This window comes from Oncorhynchus gorbuscha, linkage group LG04 (assembly GCF_021184085.1).
Source record: "Oncorhynchus gorbuscha isolate QuinsamMale2020 ecotype Even-year linkage group LG04, OgorEven_v1.0, whole genome shotgun sequence".
Lineage (NCBI taxonomy): Eukaryota > Metazoa > Chordata > Actinopteri > Salmoniformes > Salmonidae > Oncorhynchus > Oncorhynchus gorbuscha.
Window position 1 is genome coordinate 52,419,971 of NC_060176.1, and position 12,165 is coordinate 52,432,135.

At 45.3% G+C, this 12,165-nt stretch overlaps 1 protein-coding gene across 1 annotated transcript in view; it reads left to right on the forward strand.

Annotated features, from left to right (window-relative positions):
* Positions 1 to 12,165, forward strand: part of LOC124034257 (coronin-1C-A) — a 54,215-nt gene that overhangs the window by 30,888 nt on the left and 11,162 nt on the right. Inside the window, exons 3-4 of the mRNA XM_046347188.1 lie at positions 9,400 to 9,522; positions 11,668 to 11,797. Of these exons, the coding sequence (XP_046203144.1) occupies positions 9,400 to 9,522; positions 11,668 to 11,797 (253 nt within the window). The remainder of the gene's footprint in view (positions 1 to 9,399; positions 9,523 to 11,667; positions 11,798 to 12,165) is intronic.

Here is a 12,165-nt window from a genome sequence, read left to right on the forward strand (position 1 = left end):
CTAAGGCTTCCACTAGATGTCAACAATCGGACCAAATTTACACTATCTTGGATAGGCAAAGAATTAAAGACAAACTTCAGATTTCCCACTTCCTGGTTGGATTTTATCTCAGACTTTTGCCTGAGTTCTGTTATAATCATAGACATCATTCAAACAGTTTTAGAAAATTCAGTGTTTTCTATCCATATCTACTAATAATATGCATATCTTAGCTTCTGAGCCTGAGTAGCAGGCAGTTTACTCTGGGCACCTTATTCATCCAAGCTACTCAATACTGCCCCAAAGCCATAAGAAGTATGGTTCAAAATGGGAACAGCTTGTTTGCCTACCCGGTGCACAGGACTTCTGAATCAAGTGCACCTAGCAGCGGTACCGGCAAAAGCGGTAGGTGATCAACTTGGAATGCCTTAAAGATCAACCCGTCGCAATCGACCGGTTCGTGATCACTGCTATAAACATTTTTGTTAGTGGGCTTTGTAAGAATGGTGGGTCCAGGAGTCGTTCCTCTTTTGATCTCTGACAAACACTTACCATGGGCAATAGATGTCCAGTTTCTTTCTCTCTCGCGCACCCTCTGTGTACCTGCAGGCTCTCTCCCAACCTGACTGGGACTGGGCAACCACATGTTGCTCTTGGCTCCTACCCTGCCGTCACTCATGCCTGGCCAGCTGTCCTCTGCTTTACCCCTCCATTACTGTGTTAAACCTGGAGCAGACTTCCAGCCATTTAGTCAGAGCAGAGAGAGGGCCCAACTGTGGTGTCCAGTCTGACTGTACTGTACCCTCCCCTCTGTGCTGCAGTAAATCATGGAGACCAGCTCGGGGTCTGTCTGGGCTGCAGCTGTGCTTTCAAGGCCATAAACTCACAACGGGAAGTGGAAAAGTAAAAATAACCATGGTGCTCTGAGGGAAGCATGCTCTATAGGAGGGCTTTTACACGTGTCACGTTCTGCTTGTAAGGATGCGCTTGTGCGTGACGCCTCTTTGATTTAGGTATTGAAAGTGTCATTTCTGTCATTCATTGTCCATTAAAAAAAAGGTTGTCTCGTTATGAGGTTCAAGCACATTTTGTGCAGTTTCACTTGTTGCTATGCAACTGGTCTGCTTGCTTGACACATGTTTTCTCACAGGATATTATACAGCACAGAGTCTAGTCCAGGTCCCTGGGTGTTCTGGTCATTAACATCAAAACACGTGTAGACCGTCAGGGACTGAGATTAGTCTTGAATGCTTAATTCAATCTAGCCTAGGCTTTATTTGATAGGTTGCCTACATTTCGCATCAAGATTGACTGCGCTATTCAGCCCCGTTCAACTCATGTCTGTGTTTTGCTCAACAGGCTGTCAAATATCTCCACTCCCACCTCGTCTATATGAACCACACTCCTTCCCTGTCTCCTGTCTTTCCTACCGGGCTGGTTGCCATGGAGATGATGATGATGATGATCAGCGGTCTTGTCTAACCATTCCTTGCTCTGCGGGTTTAGTCTACCTCAGGAGTAACTCTTTGTGCTCCTTGTGTCGTGGACGTGTTATGTGATGCCACTTTAACAGCAGGCATGTAAAGGGGCTGTGCCAAGTAACTATCTATTCACTGTGTTCCTACATGTAGGGATTCTTACAACTGCCTGGTCTCTAGCTTAGAGCACTATTCTTTCTACTTCTTCAGTGCCTATCCACTCACCTTAACTTCAACTTTGGCAAGTGCTTACCTGGTACCTTTTTCCGAGGACTGTTTCCAGTTCCACATAGTTCCTGTGGTTACTGGATGACATGGGGGTAAATATTATGACAGTGTAATAAGATTCAGGGCTGGCTGTCTTTGATACTGTACCTGCCAAGGTAGGTTGCCACAGGGCAGTCCTCCTACTGCTCCTTATTATCTCAATGATAATGTAGCGTAGTTACCGGTGTTAACCTGAATTTAGCAGTGGTGGGAAAAGTATCCAAATGTCATAGTTGAGTAAAAGTAAAGATACCGTAATGGAAAAGACTCCAGTAAAAGTGAGTCACCCTGTAAAATACTGCTTGAGTAAAAGTATTTGGTTTTAAATATACTTAAGTGTAAATAGTTTCCAAATCCGTATATTAAGCAAACCAGACGGCGCCATTTTTTTGTTGTATTTATGGATAGCCAGGGGCACGCTCTCACCTTCAGACATAATTTTCAGATGAAGCGTGTGTTTAGTGAGTCTGCCAGATCAGACACAGTAGGGATGACCAGGGATGTTCTCTTGATACGTTTGTAAATCTGACAATTTTCCCATCCTGCTAAGCAATCAAAATGTAGCGAGTACTTTTGGGTGTCAGGAAAATGTATGGAGTAAAAAAGTACAAAGTTGTCAAATATAAATGAAGTACAGATACCTAAAAAAACAACTACTTGAGTAGTACTTTTAAAATATTTATTTAATGTAAGCCTGTTTTTCATTATGCGTTGAACAGTCGTGGTCTAAAGGGTAAGAGAGCCTACGTGTATGTACTGTTATCAAAAAAGGCTGCATGGTGGTGCCTGTACCTGCCTTAGAAATGTTGAAACATTTTTTTGGCTGTGATCTGTTGATTGCCAGTTCTTTCCTAACCATCCGTGACCTCACCGTACATAGGCATTCCAGTCTTATGTAGATAATCACAATGCTAATCACAACGCTATCAAATAATATATATTCAGGCTTGAAGCGAGATCCTCATGTACTTCCCTCGGACTGTGGAATTCCTTATTGTGTATAGCAGACACAAACAAGATTAACACCGCTGGACCCTCTTGCTCTCATTAGTCACAGCCATACCAGAGCTGCCTGTGGCTGAGGTGTGGAATGTCTGGAATGACAGGCTCTCATGCCCGCTGGACGGCACTGTCGGCAGCCCTGTGAACCCGGGGGAGGGTAACAGGCCTACAAGCAACCCTGTGAACCGGGGGACGGTAACAGGCCTACAAGCAACCCTGTGAACCCTGCAACCCTGTGAACCGGGGGACGGTAACAGGCCTACAAGCAACCCTGTGAACCGGGGGACGGTAACAGGCCTACAAGCAACCCTGTGAACCGGGGGACGGTAACAGGCCTACAAGCAACCCTGTGAACCGGGGGACGGTAACAGGCCTACAAGCAACCCTGTGAACCGGGGGACGGTAACAGGCCTACAAGCAACTCTGTGAACTGTGGTGGTAACAGGCCTACTGCAGTCCTAGAGCAAGTTTGACCCGGCTAACTCGCACTCCAGTACACTCAGAGACCGAACACACAGGGCTGCCATCACTGCTGCTGGGCTCAATGTCCTCTCTTCACAAGCCAACCATGTAGAGTATGTTGGTTAGGTGAGAGCCTGTACTGTACTGGTGGTTTTTTATTTTTGGTAAAGAGCAACAAGAGTGTTGACAAAAGTGTATAATTTGAACAAGGGTGTGAGATGTCTAACAGCCAGATGTGAAATGTTCTGAGGAATACGAGTCTGGAGTAGAGTGGGGATGTTCTCCCCAGACCCTGTGCACATGGCACCCTATCCCATATCTAGGGCCCAAAGGGCTCTGGTCAAAACAAGTAGTGCACTATAGGGAATAGGGTGCCATTTGGGGCACAACCTTAATCTCTCTGGGGTCTGTGGACCAGGCAGGCACCTAGAGGACTCAACTCAACTATTTTAAGCAGGAAATACCAGTGAGCCAGGCAGGCAGAACTACAGCACTTATTGGATACTACTGAATAATATAGCAGTGTTTTGTCATTCACAGTCAGCACATATAGGCCAATCTACTGCACACACCCAGGTCATAGTCTGCCATCTCCATACCTTTGTCCCTGTAAATAAACATTCAGGTCTACTGGCAACTGCAGGGCTCCCTTGCAAAAATGAGACCTTGGTCTCAATTGGGGTTCCGTGCTAAAATAAAGGTCAAATAAACTACTAGAAACCTGCAGCTCGACATGAATGACCCACTCTGCTGTTTACTTTCTGCATCTACGTCATATTGTCTACCTGGGAAAGGCCGAAGCAGGAAAGAAGAAATGGATGTGCTGAGCAGTGTCCTTGTATAGGCCTATATCCCTCTGTGACTCCTGGTCCTCTGCTGATAGAGGTTGAGACAGCCCTTTCCCTCACACCCCCCAGCAGCCTACGTCCCTCTACACAGAGTTCTTGCTTTTGTTGCTGCACTTCCTGCTGCTTACAGCCCCCCCTTTCAGGTCACTGCTGCAATATGGGCCACTTTGCTTGGAACCATGCCAACCTTTCTCTGATTCCACAACAGACTCCCTCCCTGCTCTGCTTGTCTTCCTTCCTCTCTGGCTAAGTATTCAGAGAAGCTTATCCCTGACATGCTGACCACACCCCCCACGTTGCGTGCGTGAGCGTTGCACAATAAATGTACACGTTGTTCAATAATTTCATCCAAACTGCCCACACGTGTCAACGAGTGTCTGCTTGATACGCTTAGTCCCGCCTCATCTCCTCGTTGGTTTTTAGGCGCTTATACCCACGTGGGTGATTTAGAAAGATGAACTGAGGTCCTAAAGTTGGTTGCCAACTGCCATATGAAGTCCAAAGAAGGAGAGATTATTAGAAACTAACTCGGTTTACCTTTTTATCTGTGGATTGATTGTCCGAGTAGGGAACACACGATTTTGTGTCTCCATGGGTCAAAATTCGATGAAGATCCAGAAAAAAATGACCTTGTACATTTGAGATAATAACAACCAAATGTTTATCCCAGGACAAATTAGCTAGCATCAACAGGTTTCATGTTTCGACCAGTCCCCAAATGAATCTAGTTGGTTCAGAGTTCGTTGTGATAGTTCAACCTGCGTGTCCTGCCTGCGTCTGGACGCGCGTTTCCCGGTCTAGTCAGCATGTTACTCACAGGCCCAGAACAGGTGCTTAGTATTTCCGGGAGTGTTCTCTGGACAAGGCGAGCCATGGAGTCATGGACGAGGTCTTGTCATTTTTTTACGCACATATAGCAAACTCCTGTAGACTGGACTTTGGTCACTGAGCTTGGAGTTTGAGTATGTGTCATAGCCCAACTCTGTCAGTCAGGTGATGTTGTGAGGGACTCTGAGCTGTCAGGAGGACTGTCCGTCATCTATGGACTAGGTGATTTGTCCCCATTATGTCCATCTCTGGCACTCCCAACATGAAACCCCTTTCTCCAAATTAGTGGTTGAACTACTGTGACTCACTGACCACTTGTAATCAGGTTTTAACCTAATAGGCTCGTATGGTTCCTTTATTTGAGAAACATTAATAATGCCTGTGACTAACAGAGAATTTATTTATTTATATAGGCCAGTTTAACAAAACAACTACCCAGTGACATATAATCCAGTCCTTGCCAAATCGGACAGTGAGTCAGTCATGTTGCTTAGTAATATCAACAGGACTGTAATTGTGACATGTGAGCAGCAGAGTTGAACTGGCCAGTCCTTTGTTTTCCTCAGTGGCACAGTAGGCAGGGAAAGGATGGTGGAGTCCTCCGACAACATACTGACTCAGACAGCCATTCCATACCAGGATATGAGTCCTAGTGGCCTGTCTACTGCCTGCTATTACACAAGCATTTAGACATAGGGCCTAGACTGCCCACTCATTGTTTATCCTCTCTCTGTCTACGTACGCCTCTAGTACATCTCCATGAGGACAGAGCTTTTTCATACTTGAATCTGGTTGTGTTTTGACTTCACACTTAACACAAGTTATCTGAATGGTCATTCTAAACATTCGTCTTGAGTTTTGACGAAAAACTAAAGGCTCTAGTATATAACTAAAACCAGGGCCTGTAAGGATTCTGTCTACAGAGAACTGGAAAGCTCCTCTCGTCCCGTGAATATGTAGCGCTTATATTTAGCCCCTCTGAAATCATTGTTGTCATGGTGCTGGAATGGCTGTGGGCAGTGAGTGATATTCATGAGGCAAATCCATTATACTTTAATTAGGGATGCCGCCATTACAGCAGGGCTCCCTCTGCCTCAGTGACATCATCTGACTGTCAGGCCCTATGGTGGTCCAGCTGGGGATTCTACAACCGGGCGTGTCGGTCTCCCAAATCCAACCCTAACCTCCACAGCATTTTCAGAGCTCACGTTACTCAGACTTCACACTGTGGAGAGCACCTGATCCTCCAATCACTTGGGGTCAGAGGTCAAGATGGAACCCGCCCGCCCTCCCAGGCTAGGCTGCTGTAGTCAAAGTCAGCTGGGTTGCCAGGAAAGCCTTCCGTTTGTCTGGCTCCTTTTGTGGTGTGTGTGTTGTATGACAGCTGGTGGTTTCTGGTCATCTGGCCTGTTGTATAAGGGTGTTATATAAGGGCTCAGATTCAAGGTTATCTCAGGGTTTCATTTTAAAGAGCAGAAACTAAGCATCTGCTGGCATGTCTATGAGGATGTTATTACCAACAACATGCCTTCATTTTAGGGCTGTTCCCAACTAAAAATAAATATTGTCCAACCGAGAGTCGTCCTGTTCTTTAGACAAATCGATTTGTTCTAAATTTTTAAACAAAATGTTCCATATACAGTGCCTCCGGAAAGTATTCAGACCCCTCGACTTTTTCCACATTTTATTATGTTACAACCTAATTCTAAAATGGGATACTTTTTTAAAGTCCTCACCATTTACACACTATCCCATAATGACAAAGCAAAAACAGGTTTGTAGAAATCATACCAAATGTATAAAAAAAAACGTATTTATTCAAACCCTTGGCTATGAGACTTGAAAATGAGATCATGTTTATCCTTTTTCCATTGATCATCCTTGAGATGTTTCTTCAACTTGATTGGAGTCCACATGTGGTAAATTCAATTGATGGACATGATTTGAAAAGGCACACACCTTTCTATGTAAGGTCCCACAGCTGACAGTGCAGGAATTGTCTGTAGTGCTTTGTGTCAGGGCATAGATCTGGGGAAGGGTACTTAAAAATGTATGCAGCATTGAAGGTCCCCAAGAACACAGTGGCCTCCATCCTTAAATGGAAGTATGGAATTACCAAGACTCTTTTCTAGAGCTGGCCGAACTGGGCAATCGGAGAAGGGCCTTGGTCAGGGAGGTCACCAAGAACCCAATGGTCAGTCAGATAGAGCTCCAGAGATCCTTTGTGGAGATGGGAGAACCATCCAGAAGGACAACCGTCAATGCAACACTCCACCAATCAGGCCTTTATGGTAAAGTGGCCAGACGGATGCCACTCCTCAGTAAAAGGCACATGACAGCCCGCTTGGAGTTTGCCAAAAGGCATCTGAAGACACTGACCATGAGAAACAAGATTCTGTAGTCTGATGAAACCAAGATTGAACTCTTTGGCCTGAATGCCAAGCGTCACATCTGAAACCTGGCACCATCCCTACTGTGAAGCGTGGTGGCAGCAGGATGTTTTTCAGCGGCAGGGATTGGAAGACTAGTCCGTATCGAGGGAAAGATGAACAGAGCAAAGTACAGAGATCCTTGATGAAAACCTGCTCAGGACCTCAGACTGGGGCTAAGTGTCACCTTCCAACAGGACAACGACACTAAGCACACAGCCAAGACAACGCAGGAGTGGCTTCGCGACAAGTCTCTGAATCTCATTGAGTGGCCTAGCCACAGCCCAGACTTGAACCTGATCGAACATCTCTGGAGAGACCTGAAAATAGCTGTGCAGCGATGCTCCCCATCCAACCTGACAGAGCTTGAGAGGATCTGCGGAGAAGAATGGGAGAAGCTCCCCAAATATAGGTGTGCCATAATATTGTAGCGTCACACCCTAGAAGAATGCAGCAATTACAGCCTTGAAAGGGTGCTTCAACAAAGTACTGAGTCAAGGGTCTGAATACTTGTGATATTTGCAAAAATGTCTAAAGAACTGCTTTTGTTTTTTCATTATGGTGTATTGTGTGTAGATTGAGGGGGGGGACAATTTAATCCATTTTAGAATAAGACTGTAACGTAACAGTGGAGTAAGTCATGGGGTCTGAATACTTTCCGAGTGCACTAGACACACACCCTAAGTGTTTCAATAAAATCAAGTACATATGTACTGAGCCTGTCTGATTTAAGCACACTGTTTGTTTGATGTAAATAATTCATATACACACAAAGGAAACAAGAATGACCCCGATGACCACACTGTTTAAAAAAACAAGACCGTGCCTTTGAATGGTGCATGTTGTCTCACTCTCCTCCCTACTGCAGAGAAAAGCAAATGTTTATTGCGCTGTCCGTGTTGAAGCGGCATCATCAATTTGGCGATTTTTGGTTTCTTGTTTCTGATTGAAAAGTTTGGTTACCGAAATCCCTCATTTGTTTTTACAAAAAACATGGCCTATTCCCTCAACCCTTGCTCTCTTTATGTGAAACATGTAAACATTGCATGCATGTGACCAATAGGCTATAGGTCAGGCCCTATCATAATCACATCAATAAATTGCTTATAACAAACAATGAACACTGTAATGTCGACATAATGGATGTGGGGGAAAAAACTTGAAATGGAGGAATGTTTACTGGTTGCTCAGGTGGGAAAGTGAAAGTCAGAACTGTGGAAGGCAGTTGACTTAGTTGTGCAAAGTACTGGGGATCAATAAAAAGGAGGGTATATGGGCAAGTGTTGTGAGTATTATGTGCCAAACAGTTCCTGTTTGATTACATTATTTTTTTCAGACCATTTTGAACAATGCAAACATATCTAAATAAATAAATGCACCAGAGTCGTGCCTCAATTTTCTAATACAATTTGGCTAAGGTCTTTTTCCTTGTTTCTTCTGCTGCCTCTGCCACATTGTTCTTAATCCCAATATGCTGGTTAACTTTGCTAGTATGCACATAGCGACAGGGAAAGGTGCTAATTCTAGGGCGCGCTTAAGATTTGTTTCAGGACCGTGGGCAGCGACCGTGAGAATCACTACATATTGGCACCTAAGTATCGTGATCGAACCGGGAGGTCCCTGGCAATGCCCAGCCCTAGTCAAAATGTCTGGTTTGTACCTGATAGAGCGCCACCTCTTTTGGTTGGAGGGGTATTCCTGTTTTCCTCGCCTCAGTCACTGGCCTCCTTCACACAGCAACAGTCACAGGGCTATGCATGGTTTCTTCACATCTGCGCAATCTCTCATTCTCCCCCTCTCTTTCGTGGAGGTTGAGAAATCAGTCTCCCATGCCCCCCTTTCTCAGGCTATGCCACAGGTGTATTTGTCTAACAATGATTCTGCCCAAGGATTGAATGATGGGGAAACTACATTTTCTAAGAGGGAGAATGTGAATTCTGTCTCTCCGTATTTCTGTGTGATTGGAGTGCCTATTGGTTTGTACATAGTCTCTGATTGGTCACTCCAGTTCAGCTGAGGTAACGTTGGTTCCTCAGATCACCACTGATCATACACCTCAGTGTTTCTGGTGTTTTAATCTCATGCCTCTGTGTGTGTTCTCCACAGTCGGGCCGCATTGACAAGGCCTACCCCACAGTGTGTGGTCACACGGGCCCTGTACTGGACATCGACTGGTGCCCCCACAATGACCAGGTCATCGCCAGCGGCTCGGAGGACTGCACGGTCATGGTAAGGTTTACGGTCACGCCTCGGCAGAGGCTTTTCCTCTCGGTGTAGTACAATCATGTTTGTTTACACTTCACCTGCATATGTACAGTGTATACACCCTCTCACCGACTTCAACTGACAGAGGACCGGTTTTGATTGTGAAAGGCCAGACACTGATAGCGTAGGGATGGGTGCAGAATTAGGTGGTGGAAGGGTAGCGAAGGGTACGTGCAGGCAGGGCTTGCACTCTAGTCTGGATTAGATTAGACCCAGAGAGAGACTTGGGGAATGATTTTGCCTTTTTATAGGGCTGAGGTCACTAACTTGTTTGAGGCTGGTGCTATACTATATGTCCTTATTTGGGCTGTGAATGGCAGTGATCAGAGTGTGTGCTATGTTCTTAGGTATTCTTCTATCACTTCCCCACCTGTAGGCATTGGCTTCCCCATGCAACTCTCTGAACGACAGAAAAAGACCTCTGTCTGTGAATAGATGCGGTGTTCCGTGTATTTACAGAAGTTGAACCGCCGAAGGTTCCTTCAGAACATTTTAGATTGCGGCTAGAAATGCACTCTGAATATGTTCTCTAAAAGTAATGTTGACTTTAGATTAAGTGCTGTGATGAACTGTTTTTCTGTTGAGATTTCTGTTTCCATAGTAACCTATTGCAGCTAGAGTAGGAGCTCTGATAGTGTAGCGGTGTGACTACTGTCTAGTCTACTGCTGTCAAGGTTCGTAGAGATAAAGACTTTAAACTTCAGTCTTCATTTCCATAGGTACATTTTCTGATTCTGCAATGTTTACCATATTTGCGTAGGCTAATGGCTGTATTCTCACTAGGAAGTAAGCTACTCACTATATGTACATAAAAGGTAGCACTCACTTTTGTCATCATGAAGTACTTTGAGATGCTAGTTCAGGACCATACCCATCTCTCTCAACATCCAACAAAACAAAGGAACTGATCGTGGACTACAGGCGACAACAAAGAGAGAGCACACCCCCATCCACATCGACGGGGCCACAGTGGAGTGGGTCACAAGCCTCAAGTCTGTCGCCGTGCATATCACTGGACCTGAAATGGTCCTTTCACAGAGACCGTGTGGTGAAGTGCAACAGCGCCCCTTCATCCCCAGAAGGCCAAAGAAATTTGTCTTGGCCCCTAAGACCCTTGCGTACTTCAACAGATGTAGCATTGAGAACATCCTATGGGGTTGTAATCACCACCTGGTACGGCACTGTCCGCAACCGCAGGGCTCTCCAGAGGGTGGTACGGTCAGCCCAACGCATCATCAGGGGCACACTCCCTGCCCTCCGGGACATCTACAGCACCAGTGTCACAGGAAGGCCAAGAAGATCATTAAGGACCTCAGCCATGGCCTGTTCACCCCGCTACCATTCTAGAACGATGATACTCCACATCAAAACTGGGACCAAGAGACCGCTTCTATTTCCAAGCCATCAGACTGTTAGTCACCACTAGCTGGCCTCCGCCCAGTACCCTGCCCTGAACTTTAGTCACTGTTCTAGCTGCCTACCACCCAGTACTCTGCGCTGAACCTTATAGACTGCCTCATTATGTACATTGAGTCACTGAACACGGGTCACATTTGTTTTACCCACTTTATATGTATGTACTGTGTTATAGTCATGGCTCATCCTATATAACTACTGCTATACACACCTTTTCTATTCATAGACTGTCTACACACACCTTTATATTTATATATTCCAGATTCTGGTATTGTTCTTTCTGATATTTCTTTATTTTAACTTTTTATATTTGTGTGTGTGGCTAGGTATTATTACTGCACTGTTGGCGCTTGAAACACAAGCTTTTCGCTGCACCTGCAATAACATCTGCAAATCTGTGTACATGACCAATAAACTTTGATTTGAAAACGTCCGTATGATGAGTAACCTTGGGTCTCTGTTTCCCCCTTCAGTCTCTTGGTTGTAAATATGATCTACTGACTTCATGTCACAGTGATGCCAATCTAAAAGACAAGTCGGTTCATGTGAATGTACTGCTTTCTGTGTTCCAGCAGTTTAGATCTTCCTGATACAGGCTAACAGCAGGGAAACTGCAGAAACTGCATACATCAGTATAGTGATCCTATGATGACCCTAGCTATGTCCTGACCTTTGACCCGTGTCTGTCTGCAGGTGTGGCAGATCCCTGAGAACGGGCTGGTTACCGGCTTGTCTGAGCCTGTGGTGGTCCTGGAGGGACACTCCAAAAGGGTTGGCATCATCACATGGCACCCCACGGCACGCAATGTCCTGCTCAGTGCTGGTGAGTGGTGTCCTCCTGTCCATTTTTTAAAACCCTTTTAACATGTCGTGGATGGCTTCTGTGAGGTGGACATCTTACATGTTATCATTTATAGTTCTGGTTCAGCCTCTGTGCTCTCTGCCCCCCCTAATCTTCTCCTCGCTCTGAGAGAAGTGGCAACCTGCTGTGAGCTTGCGTCATTTCGCCTAAACACTGAAATGCTTGATCAACGCACATCTGTCCTCATTGACTTTAAAATGACCGTTTACCCTGTTTTTATCCTCCATGTCGAAACAAAACCAGCATGAGCTACGACTTGTAGATGGTATTATCTTGTCAAATCAGTGCTATTTGGTGTTGTCCTTTTTCTATTGTGTAGTATGTGTATA